Raw genomic sequence first — 27,471 nt, forward strand, 5'->3', positions numbered from 1 at the left:
GAGAAAGACTGTGCAGGGAGGCCGAAGATGAATGCAAGGTTGAGGCCAGTCTCAGCAGCTTAGTGAGGCTGTCTCGAAAAATTAAAAGGGCTGGGAATGTGGCTCAGTGATAGAATGCTTGTTTAGCATGTGTGAGGCCTCTGGGAGCCATCCTCGGTGCCTTATGCATCTAGGGCTGTTACAGAAGGAACTGCAAGGTGACTTCCAAAGAGGAAGGTCTGCTCAGCATCTTGAAGAGATCAGCATAGAAAACTGATACTCATGAGAGGCCTTGCGCCTGAAATAATGGAAACATTCCTGGGACATTGAGTCCTGTACTGACTGTACTTTAGGAACTTTAGAGTCAGACCTGTGGTTTTAGAATAATGAGATTTGATGAATGAACCACATTTCTATTTGTTTACTCCATGGATATGTCCCCTCTAGTCATTGTGAAATTAAAGAAACTTCATCACGTTAGTGGTTTTAGTCTGCACATCTTCACCTTTGAGCTGTGATGTTGTATTTTAATTGGATCCATAATTAGTGTTAAAGTCAAATAGTTTATTCAAACTAAGGGTGTATATCTTAAACTAATAGATACTGCTGGGGATAAGTTATTGAACTTTATGGGAAGTCACACTGTGCCTGAGAGTGCTTGTCAGGGTTAGGGTCATCAATACTGTTGTCACTAGTCTACCCTCTTATCCTGGGAGACTGTGGTATAAACCAGAGTGGCAGTGCCTGGCTGTAGCAGAGCAGGCCAAGCCAGGAAATGAGTGGATTTATTGAAGAGACAGGAGATGCAGATTTATAACAACAGATAGATCCCAGGACTTCCACCTCCTCCATGCAGCTATGTTGTATTGTGACTTATCTCAGGGGCCCTGAGAAATATGGTGTGAACATAATAGTGGTATTCCCCTAATACTTATGTTTTTGGTACTGGGGATTGAACCCGGACATTCTACCACTGGAGCCACATCACAGCCCTTTTTATTTTTTGATAATTATTTTATTTATTTATTTTTATGTAGTTCTAAGGATTGAACCCAGTGCCTCACGCAGGCTAGGCAAGCACTCTGCCACTAAACTACAACCCCAGCCCTTTATATTTTATTTTGAGAGAGGGTGTCTCTGAGTTTCTGAGGGCCTCACTGAGTTGCTGAGGCTGGCCTCAGACTTGCAATCTTCCTGCCAATCCCTCAGTGCTGGGATTACAGGTATGCACCACTACACCTAGCCCTTTGTTTATGTTTTGAAATAAATATTTGGAAGTCAGGATGAAAAACATTTAATTGATTTTTTTTTTTTTTTTGGCGGTGCTGGGGATTGAACCCAGGGCCTTGTGCTTACAAGGCAAGCACTCTGCCAACTGAGCTATATCCCCAGCCCTTTTAATTGTTTTTTTTTTTTTTTAAATCAGTTTACATAAGTGGTATGCAGTACTTATTTTTACTTTCTTTATTTCAGTCAATTTTGTTTTTGATATCTACCCATTTTTGTGTTTGTAGATAAAGTAGTAGCCTGTCCTGTGACTGTGCCAAACTATACACATTCTCAAACTTATGGATTACATTTGGGGTTTCCAATTTTTATTTAAATTATAGAAAAATATTAAAATTTTTGCCATAGTGAACTACCTTGAACTTGTTCTATTGGGTGTACATGTAAGAATTTCTCTTGGGTGGAATTAGTGGGCCACAGAATATGTGCCTTTGCAACTTTAGTATAGGAAGGGACCATTTTCTACATTCACCAGCACTTGCAGTTATGTTTTGCATTTTTCCCAGCATTACTGGTACCATTTTATTATGAGTTTTTTTTTTTTTTTTTCGGTTTGTTTGTTTTTAAGAAATTATTTGTATAGATAAGCAGGGGTAGCACTTCATTATTTTGGGGGGGAAGTGATTTTTGGACTAGTCACTTTCATATCACATGCATTTTTTGCTTTGTTGAAGAAGAGAGAATAGTGGCAGTGTAGCAGAGGGTCCAAGTTCTGGTTTTGAGTCAAGTGTTGACTTCAACTCCTAGTTCAGTAACGTACAACAGGTTTAATATCTACCCTGTGTAATTCATTATGAGATTATTGTGAAGTTCATTGAGATTTTTTGTGAACACTGTTCTGCAAATTGTAAAGCAAAAGTTAAAGTTCTATGAAAGAAGTAAAAGTTTTATTAACTAAGTTCATACAAATTGTTATAGACTGGTTCATGCCTATGTGAATGACATAGAAAAGATTAGCCCTGGGGTCAGTATTGTGAGGATTTCCTTTTAAGGAGAGAATCAGCTTTGGAGGATAGGTAAAGTAGGGTAATCCTCTGCAATTAATCTGTGGCTCCTTTGTTTTATGTTTTTCATTTCCTTTCTGCAAACAGTGAGCTGGAGGAGGATGGCCACACTGCCCTTAACACTTTTTCTGTCAGCCCCCTGGAGAAGATTAAGCAGTACCATGCTGGTCAGACTGTGACTTGCTTCTTAAAGAGAGTGAGTAATTGCTGCCCTGCAATGTGAGGTCATCTGTCTTTCAGAAGGAAAAAGGGTGAAAGCTGGAGACAGAGGGCATTAGCACTGGGCATTTGATTCTGTATTTGCTACCATGCTGAGCTTGTAGGAGATGACATTTGACCTCTGTTCCTAGAAAACTTCTGATCTGATCAGGGAAGTAAATTATGTTTTTTGAAATAGTTATCAAGTACTTCACAATTCACCATGTTTATAATTAATTGTATAAATGGAAAGAAAGATAGATCATAGGGAAATATTTGAAATAAGTGTAGCACTGGGTTTATATTCTTGCCTTTCATAAAGTTCTCCTGTAGTGCAAAGCAGTGTGTAATCAGGTGCCAGGTTATGTGTTCTAACCCCAAGTGGAATAGGAATTCCAGAAAGGGAAGATCAGTGTGACTCATATTAGTTGGAGCTAGAAAATGGAACCAGACTTGACCTTGAGGGATAACTCCTCTTAGTTGCCAGATCCTCTTCCATAAGCATCTGAGCATGTCACTGATGCTTGATCTCTTTAGTTGTCTACTACCTGTAGATAACCATAAACCCTGTATTCCTTCAATAGAGCATAATGCTCTTCCTGAGCTGACCTTATGCACCTTGTGTACCCGTCTCTGAAAATCTCCCTGTCTTTTTTCTTCCTATACACGTGATGGTTTCTATACCTTGAGTACTCTCTTCCTGTTGCCTACTACCCTTCAGGGTTCAGCACAGAGTACTTTTCTTGATTACTCATTCTCAGTATTTCTATAGTGTTGTACTTTCTGTGTATCCCTTATGGCTCCATTATTTACATACTCTTTCAGCTTACTGCTCAGACCCCAGTTTCCTCGAAGGCAAAGTCTGGCTTTTATTTATCATAATACTCTGTGCATAGTGGCTTCTTGTTAAATGGTTTACTGTATTGATTTGAACCTTGGAGTGTGTGTTTAGGGCAGAGCACGGTAAACAGTGAAGAATCAAATCTAAATTGATTTATAAATAAGATGTTGACCTGTGGAGATAATTAACAATGAGTGGGCACAGCCAATCGTGGATCAAGGTAGAGAGGTTGGTGGGATTGGTCCTGAGGCATGAAGGTATCTCTGATGTCCTTATTTGCCTGAACTGAGAAGCCAAGGAGGGATCTATGTTCTGCTAGACTAGCCAAGGCTCTGGTAGGCCCTGGGTGAAGCCTGTGAGAGAGAAGTGGAGGTTGGGTCAGGCTAATGGGGTAGAGAACTGGATTCCTGTTCTTTGGGAAAGTGCAGGATAAGGGCCTTTTTAGCCTTGTGGTTTTAAGAGAGAGTAGGGGAAAGAAGGGATGATTGTATCTATCTTGTCTCATAACTTCTGTTTTTTCCCCCAGTACAATGTGGTTAAGAAATGGCTTGAGGTGGAAATTGCACCAGACATCCGGGGGAGAATTCCCTTGTTGCTCACTTCTCTTAGCTTCAAGGTCAGTGTGCACCAGATCTCTGGAGAAGCGGCCCAGGTTCCCCAAACTTGACTGTCTGTTGTGTGTTCCCATTGGGTACATGGAACCCTGTACTTATTTAGGAATTGATTTGGGAGATACTTGCTATAGAAATTTAAATGTTAGGGTTTTAGATAAATGACAGGCATTTCTTGAAGCATCAGAGGAGTTTTTTTATCCTTTCAGGTTCTGAAACATCCAGATAAGAAGTTCCAGATTGGACAGGCCTTGAGGGCCACCGTGGTTGGCCCAGATTCCTCCAAGGCCTTCTTGTGCCTCTCACTCATAGGTGTGGGGATGGAGTGGTGCCTTGGCCAGGGAAGGGAAGGGGAGCAAGGGGCAAGAAAGGGGAGAAGAAGGGAGGGGAAGTGGGTCCTCAGTTATTGCCCAGGTTGAAGGATGCCTTCAGTATTGCAATCTGGGTAAAGTCAGGTGTGATATGTTCTCGGAAGATTTTCTCTTAGAACTTTTCTCTCTGGGCTGTGTGACTTTACCACTGCCTGAGTACTTTTACCTACAGTTGTTATTTCAAGTCCCTCAGAAAGAGTTGTCCACCCTGTAGGGATTCTGGGATTCTTGGCTATATAGTGTGGTGAGCTGGGTCTTCATGATCCTTTTGGTCTATTCAGCATGGAAGCCCCAGGTCTGGGCAGCGTCCACTTCCCCCAGCCTGTGGTGGAATAGCATTCCAGTGTTTTCTTCCCTCAGTCCAGTTCCTTCTCTCACCAGGTCCTCACAGGCTTGAGAAAGGAGAAGTGGCCATGGGCCGAGTGGTGAAGGTGACACCCAATGAGGGGCTGACTGTCTCTTTCCCCTTTGGGAGGGTGGGGAAGGTCAGTATATTTCACGTGAGTGACTCCTACTCTGAGACACCCCTAGAGGACTTCGTTCCCCAGAAAGTTGTCAGGTATGCCATGTTTCCTTCCTCTTTTCATCTCTCTGTGGAATTGGTGGATTTTTCTTTTTTCTTTTGTAGAAGTAATACATGATTTGGTCCTGGAAAAAAAAAGTATATAAAAAAATAGAAAATGCAAATTTCTATCACTTCTATCTCCACCAGTTTTTACCATTATACACTTTGGTGTCTAACCCTTCCACACTTTAACATACATGTGATATAATTTTCCTTTATAGAGTTTAATTTCATATACTGTTTTGCAACTTCTTTTCCTTGCTAATATATTTAAATCTACCTTATTCTGTTACCTTATTTTTAATATTTGTTTAGTATTCATTACCTGTTTCTTATCAAAATTTATCTAAAGAGAGCCAGGCACAGTGGTGCACACCTGTAATCCCAGTGGCTTGGGAGGCTGAGGCAGGAGGATCATGAGTTCAAAGCCAGCTTCAGCAACTTAGCAAGGCCCTAAGCAACTCAGTGAGACCTGTCTTTAAATAAAACATTAAAAAGGGCTCGGGATGTGGCTCAGTGGTTAAGCATCCCTGGGTTCAATCCCCAGTACCAAAAAAAAAAAAAAAAAAAAACTAACCCGTTCTCTGTTAATAAGCAGTAATGTTGAAGTGAATGTCTTTGTATATATGTTTGGGATAGTAGTGCAAATATATCTTGGAAATAAATTCTTAGAAGTGAAAATAATAGATCAAATACTATGCATTTTGGCAAATTTTTTAAAGGATTATGCCAGCTTATATCCACATTAACAGTATGCATTTTATGACTCTTTTTCACATCCCTACTGGATGTGAAACTGGATATTCTCTTCCTCCCTTCCTTCCCAGGTTTTGAATCCAGGAACTCACTAATGCCAGGCATGCATGATCTCTACCACTGAGCTACATTTCCAACCCTTTTTATTTTTTATTTTGAGATAGAGTCTTGTAAGTTGCTGGGTTCAGGCTGTCCTCAAACGTGGAATCCTGTGTGTGGTGTGTGCCACTGTATCCAGAACCCTGGATATTCCTTTTTTTTTTTTTTGGCGGGGCTGGGGATTGAGCCCAGGGCCTTGTGCTTGCAAGGCAAGCACTCTACCGACTGAGCTATCTCCCCAGCCCCCCTTTTTTTTGTTTTGATACCGAGGATTGAACTCAGTGGCACTCGACCACTGAACCACATCCCCAGCCCTATTTTGTATTTTATTTAGAGACAGGGTCTCACTGAGTTGCTTAGCACCTCACTTTTGCTGAGGCTGGCTTTGAACTCATGATCCTCCTGCCTCAGCGTCCTAAGCCTCTGGAATTAGAGTCATGTGTCACTGCGCCCAGCAGAACCCCAAATATTCTTAATTTTTATCATAGCTATCGGATAAGCAGAATTTGAGGTCTTGGGGAAAGAAAAAGCATTGCTATCAATCTCAATGCAAAGACTGTGATGATAATAACAAAAAAAAAAGTAGCACAGGAAACACTAGGCATTCAAAAATTTAAAAAGGTGCTGGGGCTTTAACTCAGTGGTAGAGTACTTGCCTCGCACATGTGAGGCACTGGGTTCCATCTTCAGTCCCACATAAAAATAAAGATATTATGTCCATCTACAAATGAAAAAAATTTTTAAAAATTTGAAGAAGTCAATGTTTCTTTAATTTCCATTTTTCATATTGATCATTTCTATTGACTATTTACATTCTCTCTTTTGCTTGTCTAGGTCACTTGTTCATTTTTATTTGACACATATTTTTGATTTGAAAAACTGACCTGTAGGTGTTTTCTGTAAAAGTATAGTAGGCTTTTGGGGTTGGGTTAGAGGGGTTTTTATGAACTATTTTATATGCCCTAAAATGAACATACCTCATTTAGAGTTTAAGATTCTTTTATAGCTTGAAATAGAGAGGTGTTGAAGAGGCAGATTGTAGCTTAATATAATAAAGTTGACGAGGAGTAGAACAGGTGCCTTCAGGAGGCAGAGACTGGAAAATAGTCATTGCCTCTCCCATCTCAAGTGTCCCAGCTACTGGTACCCGCTTAAATTTTCAACCACCTAGCAGATGTAAATAACACCAAAATAACCAGGGCTTGGGAAAATAAAAAAAGCATTTAAGTCCCAGAGACCTCCAGAATCCTCTCTGGTTTGTTTCTTGAGGTTTACAAAATGAGGGTATTTAACAAGTATTTATTTTAAATACTTTTTGTGACAGCCAGACTGGTGAGGAGCATTAAGTTGTAGTTTCATCTATAGATGAGGATAACAAATTACTTACCTAACGTTGAGGCCTTTCCCACTCTGAGGGCCCTGATGCCTATTGTAAAAGGTAGACATCTAATGTGGGAAAAATTGGACTGTATTATTGCTGAGATATTTTTTAATTCTAATATTCTACACTTTAAAATCACCATTTAGGATTACGAATTGCCATTTTGGATGAAATGGTTTGTAAACACAAGAGTCAATCCTGCTTTCCTCTTCAAAACTTCCCCTGCTCAGGCCTCACTGATCCACACCTCTGAACTGCTGTTTTGGGGTCTTTGATTGGTCTTCGATTGGTTGATTGGTTGATTGGTTGTGGTCTCTTGTGGTTAATCTGTCTCTCACTCACTCTCCTAAGATCAGATACTCTTGATCTAATAATATAGGACTGGTCTCATCTCTTAACACATACACCTCAACTTAGGAGGGATTTTATCCCAATAAACCCATTGTAAGTTAAAAAAAAAAATATATATATATATATATATATATTTTTTTTTTGAGCTATCTCCCCAATCCCGAGTTGAAAATATTGTAAGTCAAAAATGCATAGGAGGGCTAGGGATATAGCTCAGTTGGTAGAGTGCTTGCCTTGGAAGCACAAGGCCCTGGGTTCAATCCCCACCACCGCCAAAAAAAAAAAAAAAAAAAAGTGCATTTGAATACACCTCATCTACCAAACATCCAGCTCAGCCACACAGTGCACTGTAGACCATTGTTTCCCTCCTGATTTCGTGACTGGCTGGAAGCTGGGGCTTGGCTGCTGCTGCCTAACATCACAAGAGTGCATTCTACTGCTTATCACTGGCCTGGGATAAGATCAAAACTCAAAGTACGGCTTCTACTGAGTGCATACTGCTTGCACACTATTTTAAAGTTAAAAAAAAAAAAAAATCTAAACTCCTTGTAAGTCAGGGACCACCTGTACGAGGATTATGGCTCTTGGAGCCTTCCAAAGGACTTTCACGTCCTTACTTTTTTTTCCTAACACCTTTCTTGGGTAAGAAGACAAGGTAGTGCTGTTTTTACTTGTCATACTAGTAAACTGGGGTCTGGAGACGTGATGTGACTTATCCACAATCCCTCAGCAGGTTTTCAACAGAATGAAGTTGAACCCAGGTCTCATGTCTCCTTTCTTTTGCCTGTTGTTCACCTCTGCAGAGAGAAAGCTGAGGCCTTTTGGTGTTTCTACAGATGCCAACAATTGAGTATTTACTTCTCTTTTGCTCTCCTTCCAGATGTTATGTCCTCTCCACTGGAGACCATGTATTGACTTTGTCACTGCGATCGTCTAGGTGGGTATCTTTATTGTTGGGATAGGAAGGGAGGAAGACTCAAGTCAGAGGACTGAAGGGCGATTACATGTATCTGACATGGAACTTTGGACTTCACACCTTTCTTATCTGCTCATCCACTTTATACCCTGAACCTCTTATCCAGAAAAGCTGGGGACATTCAAGAAGAACCCTGTCTGCTCAGGCCCTTGATTCCTGGGGAAAAGTTCAGACATCCAAATGTGGGTGGCAAGAGGAGAGAGGAGATGGAGATTAGCCTCCAGGGTTTCTGTGGTAGGGCATGAGTGTGGCATGAAAGGGATGAAAGTCCACTTGCTCTGTGGTTAGAAATGGGTGTATATAAGGCCAGTGTTTCATATTGGCTTGGTCGTCATCTCCCAGTTTTCTTAGACAAACAGCCCTGGCCTGACAGGACTTCAGGAGAACATAGGCTGGGCTCTGGAGGTATTTCCTACTAGTAGATCCAGAGGTGTATTCTTATATGCAAAGTATTGCAGGTGTATTGGGGAGGGTGGGAATGAGAGGCTAAAGGTATATGTATATAAACCTTTTATTCCTTTAGGACAAACCCAGAGACCAAAAGCAAAGTAGAAGATCCAGAGATTGATTCCATCCGGGATGTTAAGGAAGGGCAGCTCCTTAGGGGATACGTGAGGTCCTTCCAGCCAAACGGTGTGCTCTTAGGGTGAGTGAGAGGGCCTTGGGGCTTGGACTCAGACCGTGCTCGATAATGTTTTCTAGTTTACAAAGCCCACTTCATCTTGCTGAATGTCAGAAGTTTGCTTCTGTTATAAATATTGCCATAACTTGGGTCCTTGTGAAAATGGAGTCACTAGTGTGGCTGGGATCCTGCTGTATGCATGACTGCCGGACCTGTCTGTCTCATTTCAGCCTTGGCCCCTCAGTTGTGGGTTTGGCCCAGGACTCACACATCTCCCAGTGCAACCTGCCCAATAAGGACCTTTATAACAAATACCTCCCAGAAGGAAAACTGCTCACTGCCAAGGTCCTAAGGTAGATGCCTTCTCTTCCACACCACCTCTGTGTTCTTCATAATAGAAATCATTCCCCTTTCTCTGGGTGCAGATTTCCAGGCAGATATTAAATATAATGGCTTGGGGCTGGGGTTGTGGTTCAGTGGTAGAGCGCTTGCCTAGCATTTATGAGGCACTGGGTTCAATCCTCAGCACCACATACAAATAAATAAGTAAATAAAGGTATGTTTCCATCTACAACTAAACAAATAAATAAAATAATAATAATAGTGGCTTGACTGGGTGTGGTGGTGCACAACTCCAGAGGCTGAGGAAGGAGGACCACAAGTTCAAGGCCAGCCCAGACAATTTAGTGAGACCCTATCTCAAAGTGAAATAAAAAGGGCTGGGGATGATAGTGGTAGAGCACTCCTGGGTTCAATCTCTAATAACAAACAAACAAAAAAAAACAAACATAATGGCCTGTGTTGGAGTGCTCGCCATGTTCAGATGAGCAAAAGGCATTTGCTTAGGGCCTTCTGCCCAAGTCCCAACTTCAATCTCCTGAACAGATGTGGCCCCTATTATTGGGAATAGAGCAGGGGGCATCACAACTGGCCTCTGAATTTTTCTACTAAGCATAGTACAACATGCACGTCATTCTGAGAATACTGAGTGTATTCCCACAGCAGGAGGGGCAGGGCCTGGAGCCGGGGCTGGTGAGGAGAGACGGCCCGGGCTGCCTGTGGTGCCCGGAGTGCCTTTTTGCTGTCCTCACTTTCTGCCCTCACTCTCTCCCTGCCACAGCCTGAACCACCAGAAGAACCTGGTAGAGCTGTCACTCCTCCCCAGAGACACTGGCAAGCCTGACGTGTTTTCTGCTGCCCCGGAACTGCCACTTCTGAAGCAAAAGGAAAGGAGAGTAGATTCTGAAGAACAAGACCAAAAAGGAGAAAAGAGGGAGAAGGATCAGAAAAGGAAAGAGAAGAAGAGCCAGAGGGGGCAGGAGGCGGTGAAGGTGCCCAGCAAAGAGAAGAGGGAGCCCCAGAGGCCACAAGTGAAGAGGCAGGACAAGCGGGAGCGCCGGGAATCTGGGAGTGGCCTGGTAAGTCCCCAGGAGGACTGCACCTCGCCTCAGTGAATAAGGGAGCATTTGAGGAGCCAGCCACAGCTGCCCAGGTTTCTCCTGGAGTGAGGATAGCCTATGGGGCCAGACACAGGGTGGTTGGGGAGCAGAGGGACAACATTCAGCTGGGTGCCAGAGGAGACACCTGGGCATTTTCCCGTTTTCCCTCCTGACATCTTAGGAAAGAGCAAATAAGAGGCAAAAGAAGACTGGTCTGACGGAGGAGGATGACAGTGGCATGGAAGTGTATTATCGGGAAGGAGAAGAGGAGGTAGAAGAGGTGAAGCTGCTGCCCAAGGTGAAGGCCAACACCCGGTGCAGGGAAATGATGCGGGGAGGGAGGTTCCTTGGCCTCCTCGCAAAGAGCCAGGCTGCCTCAGGCCCTGTCCTCCTTTACCTCTTGTTTTCCTGTAAAATACAAAGGGGTGGGGGAATGCTGCGGGTTTCCTCACCTGGTCATCAGGTCCCAGGATGGGATCTGTTAACCCATGGGGTGGGCTGCATAAAATCAACCTTAATACACATTGAGTGGCACTTAATGACATTACAGGGGTGGGCAGACAAAGAGGAGACTGAACCTCTCTGAGCCTGTTCTGCTCTGGGAAGGTGGAGCAGTGGTGCTTGAGCCGAGAGGAGGGGGTTGGGGTTCCCAGCAGGGTTTCTAGGCATCAGGTGTTTGCACCCGCACCCCCGCAGAATTTTGGTCCTGTCTCTGTCCCAGAAGTACTGTTGTTTTACACCGATGTTTTATAAATTTGTTGCTTTGATGATATACTAGGAAAGCTTTGATGTCAGTGGGCTGTGTCACTTGGCTGGGAGGCCAGGGAGGGTCTCTGGCATGGCAGGAGTCTGTTTTGCCCAGTGGGCTAGAAGAATGGAGCTGCTGGAGCCAAGTGCTTTGCTCACACTTGTGATCTTCCAGGGGAGGCTGACCAAGCCCGCAGATGTGCCCCGGCTGCAGCTTACTTCAGGCTTTGTTTGGGATGTTGGACTCGACTCTCTGACCCCAGCCTTGCCACCTCGAGGGGAGAGCTCAGACAGCGAGGAAGACGAGAAGCCACATCAAGCCACGGTGCTGTATTTTCCAGGACTTTGTCCTTCTAGAAGAGACCTGTTGGTATCAGACTCCTGTGGCCTGTCGTAGCCTGGGTATTCTTCCTGGGTGGGGATGGTGGGGGGATGGCACCAGTCTCAGGCCACATGGTATTTATAGAGTGGTGCACTGCCCTGGAAACGCATGGCTTCCACCATGCACCTCCCCTAGGGTTCAAGGAGTATATGACTCACTCACTTTTCTGCTTTCCATAGCAGAAAAAGAAAAGCAAGAAGGAAAAGGAATTGGAAAAGCAGAAGGCAGAGAAAGAGCTGTCCCGCATTGAGCAGGCTCTCATGGATCCTGGACGGCAACCGGAATCAGCAGATGACTTTGATCGACTAGTACTAAGCTCCCCCAACAGCTCCATCCTGTGGCTGCAGTACATGGCCTTCCACCTGCAGGCCACAGAGATCGAGAAGGCTCGGGCCGTGGCAGAGAGAGCCCTGAAGACCATCTCCTTCAGGTCTGGGCTTTGACTTCTTCAACGTGGGGAGGAGTCTTCAGACAGGGAGCCTTATATTGCCCAAGTTCTGACTGCAGAGTTTGCCACCACAGGACATTTCTTCCCTGACAGGCTAACAGTTTTGGGTGACTGTGTCAGGACTCATTGATTCCCAGGCTTTCTCTTATAGGTGTGGCCATCTGTGAAACACATCTGCTCATTTATATTTTATGTTCTCTTCACCGAAATAGCTACAGGTGACATTAGACTCTCCACACTTAAATGAGGTACCCACTTTGGAGCAGAAGTAGAATGGGGAAACACGCTGCATATAACTGGGTAAAAACCCAGGTGGCCATTTTCCAGACTGTAGAGTTATTTTCTGAAGCCTAGTGAAGAAGAACAACTATCCTTGTTTCACTTCCTTTGGGGAGAGAATCAGACCCAAGAGTGCTTCCAACCCAAACCTCAGGCCAGTTTGTGACCTGGAGTCTTCCTTCCACTAGTGGTGGCAGCAGCCCGGGGAGCTTCAGTTGTGGCAGTTGGGTAGGGGCACAGGTGCCTGATGCAAGCTGCAGTGGGGATGGGGCCTCTCCGTGTTTGCTCCAGGGGGTGGGACCTGAGGACATGGATGGAGCTTAGGAAGAGAAAGTGGGTCATCAACATCCCAGATGGGACTGGGGGGCTCTTTGGGTTTACGCGCTGCCTGCTGTTCCTCCAGAGAGGAGCAGGAGAAGCTGAACGTGTGGGTGGCCCTGCTGAACCTGGAAAACATGTATGGCTCTCAGGAGTCCCTAACCAAGGTCTTCGAACGGGCTGTGCAGTACAATGAGCCTCTCAAGGTCTTTCTCCACCTGGCTGACATCTACACCAAGTCTGAGAAGTTCCAGGTAAGAGGCCCGGCCAGGTGGCCAGCTGCAGAGGGCCCTGAGCCTCTCAAAAGGGCCCTCCTGGAGGTGCTAGGCCAGTTCCCTCAGGGAAGAAACTCTGGATTCTAGGTCCCATCCTGCCCCAGGCTCACTGCCTGATTCTTGGGCCCTGACTTCCTCATCTTCCAGGTGAGAGGAGTCCTCTCTTCCCACTTGGGGAAACTGAGGTGAAGGAAGTGATGGCTTAGGAAGTGGAGGCAGATGCTGGTGTGTAAGCCTTGGCTTTTAGTGAGGCATTACGACAAGGTGGCATTCTGTCCTGTTGTGCCCTTCTCCTTTTCCCCTGTCATTCTTACATTTTCTCTCCTAATCCAGGAGTTGCCTGAAGTGTGCTGGAGGAATAGGGAAACTCCCATCCTTTTGTGCCACTGCACACCCCACCTCTCCTGCGGCCTCTAGAGATAGGCCTGTGTGTGGAACTTGGCATCAGCGAACCCAAGTCTTGATTCCCATGAACACTGCAGCCTGTCTTTGTTGTTGTCCCTGTGAAATATCACACTCCTCAGCTTATGTTTTCTTTCCCATAGGAAGCTGGTGAGCTGTACAACCGGATGCTGAAGCGTTTCCGGCAGGAGAAAGCTGTCTGGGTCAAATATGGTGCCTTTCTTTTGCGGAGGAGCCAGGCTGGGGCCAGTCACCGAGTGCTGCAGCGGGCCCTTGGGTGCTTGCCTACCAAGGAGCGTGAGTGCTTGTTCCCAGTTCTTGAACATGCTAGACTCTCTGATATCTGGCAGTAGGTATTGGTGTCTTCTTATCCAGGGTGGTAACTTTTTAGTGAGGAAAGCCTTGTGGAGGGTGTAGAGCTGTCTGTTTATTTGCTCGTGAATACAGTGATATTTCTTACATTTCAAATGCTAAACCCAAAAAATGGAGGATCAAAAAGTAATTAGCATTTATTTTGTTGCCCCTGGGACCCCATACCCCCACCTATCCTGTAGTGCCCATTTGTTGTGTATTTGACTCTAAATCCACCCCACTGTCCTTTTTCCTCTTTGTTGCTCTTGTAACCTAGGTGTTGACCCAAGAGTGGAATTAGGCTCACTCTGTCCCTGCAGCACATTCAGTGTTCAGTGGAGGGGTCTGTCAGCTTACCACATGTCTGAGCTCTCCTCTCTCCACAGATGTGGATGTGATTGCCAAGTTTGCCCAGCTGGAGTTCCAGTTAGGGGATGCAGAGCGAGCCAAAGCCATGTTTGAAAACACACTGAGCACCTACCCAAAACGCACAGATGTCTGGTCAGTCTACATTGACATGACCATCAAGCATGGCAGCCAAAAGGAAGTCCGGTGAGAGGGGACGACACACTGGGATTGATCTGGGTGGGGATGGAAATGGGGTGTTGGCCACGCTGATGAGTTTTTGGCCCCATAGCAGCTTCCAGTTCTCTTACAATATAGAAAAATAGCTTTGACATGACTCTGCTGTGTATTTTCCAGGGCTTTGTCCTTCTAGAAGAGACCCATTGGTATCAGACTCCTGTGGCCTGTCGTAGCCTGGGTATTCTTCCTGGGTGGGGATGGTGGGGGGATGGCACCAGTCTCAGGCCACGTGGTATTTATAGAGTGGTGCACTGCCCTGGAAACGCATGGCTTCCACCATGCACCTCCCCTAGGGTTCAAGGAGTATATGACTCACTCACTTTTCTGCTTGCCACTCTGCAAGCCCAGTGGCATTCAGTTTTATAGCCTCCAAGGCCAGCCTCTCATATGTGTCTGTAGCCTTTGGCAGGAAGTGGCCTGGTCCCTGGCTTAAGAGTCAGGAAACTTGGGTTTCCATCACAGTTAACACTGTGCCTGACTCACTGGGCAGAACTTTCACAAGTGGGATCTCACTTTTGTACCCCAGCATCCCTACAAGGTAGGGAGGCTAAGAGGTAGGTACACCAAGGTCTAGAAAGAACAAGTGCCTCATTCAGGTCCTTCATGAGTTTTAAGCATTGGTTCCCTCATGGATCTATGTTTCATTGTGGTCCCTATTCCAGTAGCCTTATTCTCTCTGATTGTGTGACTTGAAGCAAGTAAGTCCTGTAGCATCTCTGAGTACTTGTTCATTTGGAAAATGAGGGTGTGGTGTCACCTCAGGTTATCACAGGAGTTCTTAATGCTAAGTTGAAAGTGGGAGTGCTGGATGACATAGGGCCTGCAGCCTGAGCAGGTGGGTGACCACCAGCTAGGAGTCATATGACGCATTTGCTTCCATTCTTCCTTACAGGGACATCTTTGAGCGGGTCATTCATCTGAGCCTGGCCCCCAAGAGAATGAAGTTCTTTTTCAAGCGCTATCTGGACTACGAAAAGCAACATGGCACTGAGAAGGATGTCCAGGCAGTCAAGGCGAAGGCCCTGGAATATGTGGAGGCCAAGAGTTCAGTGCTGGACGATTAGTGGCTGTCTGACTCCACTGGACACTCAGCAGTGGGCCAGCCCAGCCCCACCTTAGGCACCTGGGCACTTGCAAATGTTGCCTGAGGATTCTATTTAAGTGCAGCTTTTTCTGCAGCATCCTTGGGGTAATCCTGGATGAAAAAAGAATTGGAGGTCCCCCTCCCTTTTTAAAAATGTGTATTTATTATTATTTTTTGCAGTGCTAGGGATCAAACTCAAGGCATTGCACATGCTAGGCAGGCACCACTGAACCACAGTCTCTGGCCTTTGAGGTTTAATTTCTCTTTTCTTGTTCTGTTTTATGATTGATTTATGTCATCTTTTTTGAGACTGCTCAGTGATTAGAGGCAGCAGGTTTTGGGGCTCCCAGAGAAACCAAGCGTCCATCCTTTAGGAGAGCTCCTTGGGGACCAACAGTAGAAAGCCCAACTCCTTTGGGTCTCATGGTCAGATCCTGCTTTGTTCCTGGCAGCCTCTCAGTCCAGCCAGAGGGGTCAGTAGGTTCTAGGAAGGAGGCCTCTCCTGTAGCCTTGGAGTTTGGGCATTGCCTCAGGCCAGCTAGTACCTCCTGCCCTTTAATGGAAGCTGTGAAACTGGGACAGGAGGACAAAAACAGATCCTAGGAGGGAAAAATCAAAGAACCTAGGCTGCTGAGGAAAGCCTGGTAACAGCCCTAGGCCCTGGTAACAGCCCTAGGCCCACTGTGGCCAGGTGACCCCACCTCTCCCAAGCTGGTCCCTCCCAGAGTTCTGGGAGACTAACAGTCCTTACTAGTTGTTGAAACCTCTTTTCTTTTTTCTTTTCTTTTTCTTTTCTTTTCTTTTCTTTTCTTTTCTTTTCTTTTCTTTTCTTTTCTTTTCTTTTCTTTTCTTTTCCTTCCTTCCCTCCCTCCCTCTCTTGAGGGAATTAAAAGTTTTCTCTGACAGAGCCTTGAATGTCTTGAGAGCTTTTTCCCTGGGAAATGACGGAGTTGTATGCCAGGAAGCAGGACAGGGATGAAGGAGAGCATCAAAAGGTTTTACAGGTGGTGGAGGTAACCAGGGTGAGACTGGGAGGGAGACGTTAGGGAGGGCTGGTTCTTGGACATTACCACTGAGTTTCAGGGCTACATCTGTCCTGTCAAGGACAGGATCTTCTGACTCTTGGAAATTTCCAACTGAGCTTCCCTCTGAGAAAGGCCATACCCTGTCTGACTCAGATCAAATCAGAAAACTGAATTCAGTTACCGAAAATTCAGTCCCAGCACTATCCCTGCTTGGCCACCTGGTCCTTCCAAACTGCTTCCCCTCCTGTGCTTCCTTTTAGTTCTGTCCCCTTCACTCCCACAGAGCATGGGATTTGGGCCTGTGTGTGTGACCATACCCATTTGATCACACAGATACTGAGTTAGTCCTTTATAGTAAGAAAGATTTATTAAAAATTTAAATATATAAAATCATGCCAGAGGCATACAACAGAGGATAGCATCCCAGCTGGGCACCACTGAGCCCAAATGTCCCTTTGCAGTTAGGCACAAATTAACTGTATAATGTATTATACAAGGAGCCTGCAGGGAGTTTCAGTCACCTGGCTCTTGTGGCTGAGGCTTCTCAGCTCAGAGTCCCACCTGCCAAAAGAAAACCTGTGTCATCATTAATTAGGAACCAAGTCTGGAAAAGACTTTTTTTCCACAAAGCCACAAACCAGTAGGCTAATGGCAACAGGAGAGAGGCTTCAGACCTAAGAGCCCTCCTTTCAGAGCTGACCACAGTGTCCACTGGATATGTGTCCTCTTCCCTGACCTGTTTGGTCAAGAAGCTGTGGTTTTTAAAAAAAAAAACTCCCTTCTGGTACTGATTTGAGTGCGTAGTGGGGCAGTAGAGTTCAGTTTGGAACCAAGTGGTACCATTTGCAAAGAGTGAGGCAGGCAGGCTCTTAGGAGGCTAGCAAGGCCATCTCCACGTTGTCAGGGGCCGTGCCATTGCCAGCTAGACCCTGGGCCCACTTGTGCAGGCGACTATAGAGCGGGAGTCCCTGGTTCTCACGGTACAGATAGACACCAGTGATGGCGTTCCACTGTGGCCGTGGCTGTGTGCCTTCCACTGGGAATTTGGCGACCAGCTCCTCATCATCCTTGTTGAGTGCCACAAAGCCAAAGAAACGCCGCACATTGTTGGCTGCGAGCACCCGGGAGTGCACCTCTGCCGTGCGCTGGAACAGCTGGTCTTCGTTGGTGCGGTACTGTGCCCAGTAGGCCTCCTGGCGGTAGCTGAGTGGTGAGCAGTAATGCTTGAGGCACTTGGTCAGGAACACCAGAATGGCCACCACACCGATGAGCAGCCACCCAAAGAGCTGGCCAAAGAATGGGCAGGATTCAGGAAGGGTAGGGAGCTGACCTGGGTCCCTGCCCACCCCAAGAGTAGTGGAAGGAACAGATTCTGCTTCTGCGGGGAGGCAGGAAACAGGCCTGTTCTTCCTCTTCTTTCCCTTACTTTAACTTGTGCACCTTCCCCATTCGTAAGCTGTGCCTCTTGTATTTTCTGCTACCTCTTCAAGCCCTAAGGTGTGTCTCCATCATTTTGCCTAATCAAAGTTCATGGGCTGGGGGTGTAGCTCAGTGGTAGATGTGTGAGGCCCTGGGTTTGAACCCCAGCACAGGCGCACACACACACACACACACACACACACACACACACCTAACCAACTCTAACTGCCAGGTTTAGTCAGATGTCATCTCCAGGAAATTTTCAAAGGCCCCTATGGGAATAATCTTGCCTTTCTGAGTCCTTCATGGCCCGGTTCATCTTGGATCACTAAATGCCTTGGTTTGAGATCACCCATGTGCTGATCATGAATGTTTGAATGTAAAGCTGTCAAAACTTATGTTGGCAAGGACTGTCAAGACCAACTGTACAGAGATCTGTGGGTATTTGATCAGCATCATTTTTTTTTTCCTTGTTGATAGTCTGTGTTTGTTTACTTAGGTTTCTTTTCTTTTTTTTGTGGTGGTGCTGGGGAGTGAACCCAGGGCCTTGTGCATGCGAGGCAAGCACTCTACCAACTGAGCTATTATCCCCAGCTCTGTCTACTTAGGTTTCTTACATTTCTGAGAGCAGACTCCTTCAAGAATCTAGTACTCCTTCCTGTCACCCTGACCTCTGCTTCTCCAAGTTAATAATTTCAGCTCAGATTTGTTGTTTTTGCCCATTCTCTTGTCCCCACTCTCCTGACCAACCTTCTCCGAAATGCAGCAAAAGCTGTGGCTGGGATCAGGCAGCAACTGCCTCTTCCTGACTCAATGCCCTGTCCTGTTCCAGGAGACCCCTTACATCAGCAACACGTGAGTCTGATCTGAGTGCTGAGCATCAGCTTTCTGGGACAGGAATGCGATTATCTCAACCAGCCACACTTCACTCTCAGTTCATAGCCCACAGCAAATGCTGCTGAGATGACTTACAGGCCCATACACACTCTGGCTAAGATAAAAGGCCTGTATGTGACTGGGATCAAAGCTCAGTCTGAGACAGGAGAATGTTCCTTCATTGTTTAAAACTCTCTCTTAGGGCTGGGGTAGAGCTCAGTGGTAGAGCGTATTTAGCATGGGTGAGGCCCTGGCTTCAATCCCCAGCACTAAAAACAAAACCAAATCTTAAGTTGAAACTGAACTTGACTCTTGTCCCACCAAACACTACACACAGGTTAACCAGCTCTTATGCCTAATACTAGTAATCTAGTGCTTTCTTGGAAGTCTTAGTTTCTGAGGACTGACTCCTCATCCAGCACCTCCCCACCAACCACCATGTAGGGGGGAAGGAAGAGCTGCCTGTGGCACAGCTCCTTACCTGGGACTCATACTTGAGCCTGCGGCTGACCTCTTCCCGGAAGCCTGACAGGTTTGCAGGGCCCTCCCCACAAGGGAACCTGGCCAGGATCTCGGTGGCATGGGCTAGTGGGAAGCCCTCTTCCCCAGCTGTGAGTGAGGAGGGATCCACAAATTCGCTGAGAGCACAGACATAGGCCTCCCCTCGCAGTAGGGAGATGACAGACCAGGTGATGGGGGCCACAGCTGCACGGCCAAGGATGGAACTTAGAAGGAGGAAGTTGGGGGCAGCTGAACAGTTCTTGGTCCTCCGATACTGGCACTCAGCAACTAAGTTCCAAGTGTGGTTGTTGAGGATGACACCGATGAGGAACAGTGCCAAAGCAGGCACTCCGATGGCTGTCAGCCCATACAAGTAGTTCCGGGCTGGTGAGCAGGGGCAGTGGAAGGCCACCACGGAGAACAGCTCCTGGCTGCCCACTGTGCCCAGTGCTACCAGTCCATTGAAAATCATCACATCCTTGCTCTTAAAGAAGAGTGACAGGAAGCGAAAGTTCTCTGCAATCAGGGCTGCCATGGTGACGGGTTGGCTGGAGATAGAGTGGAGCAGAGGAGGCAGAAGGGGATCCGACTGATGGTTCCAGGTGGGATTAGGAAGGTGTGCAGGCTCGAGGACACCCAGAGGCAGGGCATGGTTGTACCATTTTATTGGCTGCAGTGGCCGGTGTGCTTCCTGCAGAACAGGAGATGACTGATAAACATTTGCCTGTGAACATGGCAGGTGTGTGGGGGTGGACGAGGATGCTGCTGTGGCCAGGCTAGTGAGAAAGGAAGGAACCAGGGCCTGTGGAAATGATGGTGGCCTTTGTGCTGAGACCTTGCCATATGTCAGGTGCTCTCCATCCCTCTGTGTCCATCCCCATAATTCCTTATCGAGCTCTTCTGTCTCCTTGTACACAGAGAAGGTGAGGCTTCTCGAGGGTGAGCCACTGGCAGGGTCACGGGTAAGTGACAGCTGAGAGTCAAGGTCTGTCTGGCTCAAATACTTGTATTTCTGCCACCACCACCACCTCCAGGAGAGGGGTTAGGAATGGCCCTGTGATGTTAGCGGATATGGAATGCTTTTCCTCTGGGATTGTAGGTAGTGTGAATGTCCCAGACTGAGTGACCCTGGACATTTAGAGGGTATCAAATCTGTAGTGGTTGTCCTGACTGGGCTGTTAGTCCTCTACTTTCTAGCTCCTGCTGACCTTGCTTGTGACCCCTGCCCTAAGCAGCCCTGTTCCACTAAGCCCTGGGCCTGGGAACTGCCTGCTTGCCAGCAGGAGGAAGCCTTGATGAAGCAAGGCTGAATGGGGCCCACAGCCCTTCCGGAGACTGCTCTGCTGGGTCTGGGCTGCAGCAGGGCTGGTAACCTGCCAGGAAGTGGTCCTGGCCTCAGGCTTCTGCAGGTTGGCCCCAATTCCCTTCTCAAGCTCCACCCACGCACCCTGAGAGACAAGCCAGGGTGTGGCCCAAGTCCTCCCCATCAGGAGGCTGAAAAACAAAACTCCCCAGGCTAGAGGAAGCCAGGGAGTCGGAGGGGTGCGCAGCAAGCAGAGGTGGGGAGGCCCTCGCTCCTCACTCCCCGGCTGCCTGTCCCAGCCTCTGCCAAGTCTGCCAGATGGGCCCAGGCAGGGCCATGTGACCATGTGGGCTCCAGGAAGAAGAGGAGGAGGAGAAATCTGACTCTAACTCAGAGCCCAGGGGCTCCGGTAGTTGGATAACTGCCTGGGAAAGGACTATGTCTTATTGCTGGGGATTCGTGAACAAATGGCAGCCCATCTCTCTTCTTCCCTCTTGATTTCGAGGGAAAAAATCATTAGCTCCCTGTGGGGCCCAGAGTCCATAGGTAAATCCTCCCCAAGTTGGGCATAAGAAGTCTGGACAGGGTGGGTGATGAGTAGAGGGTGAATCAGGCTGTCTGCTGAGACTGCTGGGCTGGGACAGGCTACTTGCAGTGGGAGTGCGACCTCCTTCCAGCATCAGTGAAGACGGCTGGGGAAGGGGGGACCACACATGCTCCCTGGGACAGTCCCTGGGCCACCTGAGAGAAGCCCTGCCTTGCTCCTCTTACACCTGGCACACCCAGGGAGGGGCCCCTCCTTACCTGGGGCTGGCTGCAAGCACCGGTGGCCTTGGCCTCCTCAGGGCAGGACTCTCGGAGTCGGGGTGCAGGCGTGGGAGACTTGAGGCAGGCATGGGCCCCAGGACAGGCGGCTGGCAGGACAGCTGCCGCACCCAAAGTGTCTCTGCCGGCCGCCCGGGGCTCCCTCCTGCTTTGCTTCTGCGCGGGAGCTAGAAGTTTGAGACCAGAGGGCCTGGGACTGGCGTCTGCAGACAAGTTAACTCTGGGCGTCTACAGGCAGATCTCAAGCATCTACAGACAAATTTAACTCCAGAAAAGAGAAGGAAAACAGTGGGATGGGACACGCGCATCAGCGAATGGAAAAAGAGCATCCCCGCGCCAAGAGAGGGCGGGCGCGAGGGCGGTGCGAGCGGGCGGAGAGGAAGTGGAGGCGCCTGTTCAGCTGCTGCCGGGACCAGCGCCGCTCCGCCGCTCTGGTGGCTGCCCTCCACCACCCGGTGCTCCACACGGGGCGGAGTAGGGCAGCTGGGGAGGGTCTTGGTAGGCGCCAGGCAGGGGCTCCAGCCTGGGTCTGCCCTGCGTGCCAATTTCAAAAGCACTCCCCTTACTTGACACCCCTACCTCCCGACCCTACCAGGCAGAAACTACTGGAAGGAGCCCGTTAGGTCCCTGGGAGAGGTGCCATCAGACAGGGTGGTCTCTCCAAGGATACGAAATACCAGGGCCCCCACCCAACTCTGGCCCTTCTTTGGAACTGACTGCGGCTGACTGAAGAAACCACCCCCATGTGGCTCTTCTGTCCATAGTTGGACAATCCTGGAACCAACATAGTTGGTTCAATCCTGGAACCACTTCAGGTCTCTTGACAGTGGACAATGGAATTCAGGAGTCTAGGGATTCTCTGAGGCCCCGACAGCAGAGCCTGGCGGTGAGTGGAAATTAGGAGGAGGCAGATTTCTGAAGAACGCTGCCCAGCCTGTCCCCAGAAGTGGTCATGAGCGCCCCATCTGCAGGACTGTGTAAGCTGAGGCTGAAGAGTCATGCAGGAGAGCCAAAGGAGGGAGACCTAAGGTCAGGCCACATGGCCCCTGTCAGCTCTGCGAGGCTGTGGTTCCCTGTGGGAGAACTGCTGAGTGACAAGCAAACCTTGCCTGGCTTGTCCACGTGCAGGAATGAAGGGAAAGGGACCGTGTTGATGTGTTTGCTCCCTGTGGCCTCAAATCCCTCCCTAAGAACTACTTCCCTTTATCCTCGTCACAGTCCTGAGAAGCAGGTCTTGTAACAACCCCTGAGCAGAGCACACTGCAGCTCCGAGGGGCTTGGTGACTTGCCACAGCTACAGCTCTGGTGTTTGAACCCGGGTCTGCTGACTCAAAGCTTTTGCTCTTTCATTCGGGTTTGTCCCTCTCAGTACCCCTGAGCTTTGTGTTCCCACTGGAAGCCCCACCCACCAACACACCCCTGGTCTGTATTCATCTGATCCCCTCTTCCCTGGGCCTCCGTCAAGTCCCAACAACCCACCTCTGTCTGCAGGTATCTGTCCCCCTTGCAAATGAAGAGAGGAGACTGGGTCTCAGAAGTGTAAACAGGGAGGAGAAATGAGGAAGGATGGAAATCATGACCCGAAAAAGTGAATTCTGAGATGGGCGGGACTTAGGTCTGAAAGATAAGAAGCCTATCTGGACGTGTTTCTTCCTCCTCAAAAAAGATAGTAGCAAACACATAAGCCACTATGTCCTAAGTGACTGCAGTGAGTTTTGTTTTGTTTAAGATTTTAAAAAATGTATTTATTTATTTATTTTTTGGTACTCGCTGAGTTGCTGAGGCTGGCTTTGAACTTGAGATCCTCCTGTCCCAGCCTCCCAAGCTGCTGGGATTGCAGGTGTGCACCACCACGCCTGGCTGCCATGTGCTTTCATACACAACCACCTCAAGAGGTAGGGGCCCTTATCCCCACTGTATAATTGAGGAAACTGAGGCACAGAAAATAAGTCGCCTGGCTCAGAACACAGTTTGTAAGTGGTAGAGCACAGCATTGACCCAGTTCTGCCTTACTCTGCAGTCTGAGCTATTTCCACTTAGGAAGGTCCCCTCCCACCTGATCCCACCTCAGGGCAGAACTCTTAGTGCTTCAGAGCCCCTCTTTGAGAAAATGGGGGGCATCCCCTTCTGTTTCTAACAGGAGACATCTGGGGGTGATCTGATTTCCCCCTGAGATCTGGGCGTGAAGTGGGTGTTAGTGTGGTCTCCAGGGCCCCCCCCCCTGCAGGTGGGCGTTTCATGCTTGGTACTAGTTAACAAGGAGTTCACCTCAGTAACGGTCTAGTGACCTCCATGATGACCACAGAGCCTGGCTTCTCCTTCTTGGACTTAATTCTCAACATATTGTCTTATCACCTGTTACTCAAGTGTGTCACAACAGCTGAGGCCCTATCATTGTGGCCCACCTTGGCCTACTCACCCAGGAGATTCTGGCCAAGATCATGAAAGGGCTGGATGTTCTCCTGGTTCCTGAGTCCTGAGCTCCTCAAAAGTCATAGATGAGAGAAGGTGCTGGGGCAGGTGAGTCTGTGAGGCCTGAGAGGAGGTAGCGAGCCACGATGGAAGAAGCAGCTCTAGATGTGACCTGGGAGGGTGGTCAGGGGCCAGCCATCTGTCTCCCCACCCCCCAAGCCAGTTCTGAACACTTCTGACTAATACTGCTATGGGCCTCCTGCCCCAGGGCAGTGTCACGACCGGAGGAATGAGGTCCCCTTTTAGTTCCACATTTCCTTTCCCAAAAGGGCAGGTGAGTGCCTGGACCTGTGAGTGCCTCCTACCCAGCACCTAAACCCTTCTTTTCTCTGTCTCGTATGAGGGTCTGAGAGCTGTGTTTCCTTGGTCAGCCACAGCTCACACTTTGCTGAAGTAGGTGGCCACCTCCTTGCGTGGAGGCCGGGGCCCACCCCCAGCCCAGCCATTGCCCATCAGAGGCTCCTCATGGCCCAGCCGGAGTGGAGGTTTGCATTTGTGCCAGCTGGTCAGCAGCCTGTTGATGGCACCTTGGTCGGTGATGCCACGCAACTTTTCCCTCTCCTCCTCAGCACCCTCAGTGGGGCTGTGGGAGGCTGAGGGAGTGGTGGCTGTGGCCAGTGGCCCATGGGCATGACTCAGCTCCAGGTCGTGGTTCATGGCCTCGAAGAACTGCTGGATGCAAACCTTGGCAAAGGCTTTGGCATGCTCGGTGCATGTCTCATCAAAGAGCTTACGCTCGATGTCAATGTAGTGGGACCAGTACTTGCTCTTGAGGAAAGCAGCCTGCGTGAAGCAGGGCCGCACAGAGCGCACCACAAACGCCAGCAGTGTAGTCAGCAGCACGAAGGACCAGCCCAGCGCCTGCGGGGAGAGGGGAGCGTCAGGCCTCCTGCCTCTGAGCCTATTCAGACCCCAAAGCACTCACTGGGCCTTCAGTGAGGAGAGCAGGAACTGGCAAGGGACTTCACCTCCTGGCCCATGTTTCCTCATCTGTAAAATGGGCATGGCTCCACCTCATGGGAATGAGATCACGTGTGTGAGGCGCCTTCCATGTTGGCTGGGTACTCAGTGCACAGGAAAAAACTCCAGACCCTGGAGTGAGTCTGCCTGGTTTTGAATCCTGTCTGCACTGCTCACTAGTTGACCAGGAGTGAAGCAACCTGACTACTCTGTAGCCCACCCATAGATGGGGCTAGTGATAGCACCTATCTCATAGTTCCCACGAGGACTAAAGGAAGTAATAGACTTAAAAGTGCATGGTACATACATAGACCCCACTAACTTTTAGCCATTACTATTCCAATAGGCCCTGGGGACCATGCCTCTTCCTTCAGGAAAGCTTCTTTACCTCCCCCAGTGGCCTTTCCTCCTCTGAGTTCCCAGCCTCTCCTTTAGCTCTCGTTGCTGGCACCACACCAGGGGAGCCTCTTCTCCACGTGGGCTCTGAGCTGAGGCCTCAGGGTTCCTGGAGACACACTGGACAAGCTCTCACACTCTGCTGAAAGACTGGACCCTTGTCTCTAGCTCTGCTCGGTCAGTTGCTCACTGTGAGGACACTGGGCAGGATGCCCCACCCCCCCAGCCCCAGCTGCACACAGCTGCATTGGACAGGCTGGGCCAGGGGTGAGGGGCAAATGCAAATGCCTATCACAGGGGCCCCCTCATGCTGCTCAATGAGCAAGTGTGGGCCCAGGGGGCCGGATCTTCAGATGTTTCCAATGAAGCTGGAAATGTGATTTTTATGTAAAACTTTCTGGTTTTTAGAGGAAGCCAATTAATTCTAAAGTTGACTTCAGAGAATTTAATCTCTAAAGGCCAAATGAAATGTGTCTATAGTCAGGCAGCCATGGCCTCTGGGGGCCTTTCAGCTTATGATGTGGCAATTTAAAGGTCAGGTAAAGGAACAGCTGGCCCAGGCCTGAGGCCCAGGAGGTGGGATAAGTGCCCACAGTAGTGGAGGCACTGGTCTGGGAGGGAGGCAGAGCTCCGTTTGGATACTCACAGTGTGAGATTCACAGGGGCATCTAGGTGTTGAGGGAGGCCTCATAGGAGAGGGGTCCCAGCTGCAGAGGGGAGCCAGGGGGTCTGCACTCGCCAGGGCAGAGTGTACCTGTTTCTCCAGACCTTGCAGGGCAGGCCCAGCTCCTGCCCCTCTCCTTGACAGTGCCTGGTCCACCATTAAAGGGCTAGCTGAGTGGTCCTTGAAGTCACGTCCCAACTGTGGATCTCCCTTATCCACGAACTCCCTTCCAAGACACCCAGACCCTCAGCTCCCACTCTCTGAGCAGGAAAAAATATACCATTTGCCAGGGAAATATACCCAAATGATCCAGCCACCCACCAGCTTCTCTGAGGCCCAGCCTGGAAGAGAAAATGATGCAAATTCCCCCAGCTTCCAAGCTCAGAGCTCAGGATGGAGGAGATGGTGTCAGCTGAGCTCTTGGGTCCTCTTTGGGGACCTCAGGACAGAGGACAAATCTGCTGGGGTGAAAGAGCCATAGCACTTTCTCCAGGTGGCCCCCAGTCTGAGAGAAAGTACCTTGGCTCTTCTTTCAGTCTCTACTGGGGAAACGCGCCCTTTTCCCACACCGCCTGAAGGGAAACCCCATTTTGAGAGGCGGGGAGATAGGACTTCCCAGAGGGACACTGGTCTGTGAGCAGAACCGGCCCCCTCACCTGGGAGATGCAGCGCAGGTAGCGCACAGCCACCTCACGGGCCAGCAGCCAGTCACCATCGTAGATCTCAGGGCAGGGCACCCGAGCCAGCAGCCGGGCAAGCTCGGGAGCAGGCAAGCCAGGTGCCACGCTGCCATTGCCCAGGGCAGCCACAGGCACAGCAGTGCAGAAGGCACAGAGGAAGCACTTGCCATCGAGCAGTGTGACAGCCACCCAGACGACAGGCGCGATGAGGGCTCGCTGGGCCATGGAGCAGAACATGTAGCGCAGCACTGCGGGGTCCTTGGCCCGGCGGCCAGGGGGCCGCTTCCACTCTTCAGCCAGCATGGAGATGTTGTTGTTCATGACCAGGCCGAGCAGGAAGAGCACCAGGGGAGGGGCCAGCAGGATGCCTGCACTGTAGGCCGCGTTGTAGCCTGGCAGGCAGGGGCAGTTGAAGTCGAAGGCCGAGTACATCTGTGCGCTGGCCAGCGCCATGATGCCACAGATGCCGTTCATGAAGGACTCCTGGTTGGACTGCAGGAACTGAAAGATCATCCGGAACTTGTCCATCGTGTCCCCCACGGGGCCCTGGGGCCTCTTCCCACCTCACTGTTGCCTCCAGAAAGGCTCCTGCAGCCCACCCTGACCACCGGGCACCCACCTCATGACTCAGTTCTATCAGCTGGGACCGGCAGAGCTCAGGGCAGTGGCTGAGGTCACTGTCACTTTGGGGAACCTTCTAGTCAGGTGCTGGCCAAGAGGGTGCAGCTTGGCCAATCCTGTGGGAACGGCCAGGGTTGTGCCCCTCCCTTCCCCACCCCTCCCTAGCTCCTCTCTCCCCAGCTGCCTCCGGCACTAGGAAGCCTCACCTGATGGGGACCAGCTCTCTGAGTGACAGAGGGCGGGGAGTGGAGGGCACAGGCTGGGAAGCTAGTGTCTCTGGCAGAGTGGATTTGAGGGCGTCCACAGTGCTGCAGAGGCCTCCAGGCTCCTGGGAAGCATGTCGCCCTCCTTCTGCATGTCTTTCCTCCACACTGTGTC

The 27,471-nt window shown here is 49.1% G+C and overlaps 3 protein-coding genes across 7 annotated transcripts in view; 1 reads left to right on the plus strand and 2 right to left on the minus strand.

Moving 5' to 3' along the window:
- Pdcd11 (programmed cell death 11) overlaps positions 1-16,006 on the plus strand; it is a 42,990-nt gene extending 26,984 nt beyond the window's left edge. For 4 of the 5 annotated variants that reach the window (XM_047554565.1, XM_047554569.1, XM_047554567.1 and 1 more), the window contains 15 exons: positions 2,358-2,466; positions 3,836-3,925; positions 4,130-4,232; positions 4,673-4,850; positions 8,324-8,380; positions 8,943-9,065; positions 9,272-9,394; positions 10,162-10,459; positions 10,662-10,778; positions 11,403-11,552; positions 11,789-12,039; positions 12,740-12,908; positions 13,475-13,628; positions 14,069-14,234; positions 15,160-16,006. In XM_047554565.1, coding sequence (XP_047410521.1) covers positions 2,358-2,466; positions 3,836-3,925; positions 4,130-4,232; positions 4,673-4,850; positions 8,324-8,380; positions 8,943-9,065; positions 9,272-9,394; positions 10,162-10,459; positions 10,662-10,778; positions 11,403-11,552; positions 11,789-12,039; positions 12,740-12,908; positions 13,475-13,628; positions 14,069-14,234; positions 15,160-15,331 — 2,260 coding nt within the window. In that variant the 3' untranslated portion in view covers positions 15,332-16,006. The remainder of the gene's footprint in view (positions 1-2,357; positions 2,467-3,835; positions 3,926-4,129; positions 4,233-4,672; positions 4,851-8,323; positions 8,381-8,942; positions 9,066-9,271; positions 9,395-10,161; positions 10,460-10,661; positions 10,779-11,402; positions 11,553-11,788; positions 12,040-12,739; positions 12,909-13,474; positions 13,629-14,068; positions 14,235-15,159) is intronic. The other variant, XM_047554568.1, reaches the window with a different exon arrangement.
- Positions 16,007-16,193: 187 nt separating this feature from the next.
- Positions 16,194-21,635, minus strand: Calhm2 (calcium homeostasis modulator family member 2). Its single transcript, XM_047554570.1, has 3 exons — positions 21,280-21,635; positions 19,153-19,863; positions 16,194-17,662 (listed from the first exon to the last, which is right to left on the minus strand). Exons 2-3 carry the CDS (start codon positions 19,705-19,707, stop codon positions 17,246-17,248), a joined length of 972 nt encoding a protein of 323 aa, XP_047410526.1. The 5' UTR covers positions 19,708-19,863; positions 21,280-21,635; the 3' UTR covers positions 16,194-17,245.
- A 2,515-nt stretch (positions 21,636-24,150) lies between these two features.
- Positions 24,151-27,000, minus strand: Calhm1 (calcium homeostasis modulator 1). Its single transcript, XM_047552114.1, has 2 exons — positions 26,449-27,000; positions 24,151-24,633 (listed from the first exon to the last, which is right to left on the minus strand). The coding sequence occupies exons 1-2, from the start codon at positions 26,998-27,000 to the stop codon at positions 24,151-24,153; spliced, it is 1,035 nt and encodes a 344-aa protein (XP_047408070.1).
- Positions 27,001-27,471: the final 471 nt, after the last annotated feature.

The sequence above is a fragment of the Sciurus carolinensis genome, chromosome 5, assembly GCF_902686445.1.
Source record: "Sciurus carolinensis chromosome 5, mSciCar1.2, whole genome shotgun sequence".
Classification (NCBI taxonomy): domain Eukaryota; kingdom Metazoa; phylum Chordata; class Mammalia; order Rodentia; family Sciuridae; genus Sciurus; species Sciurus carolinensis.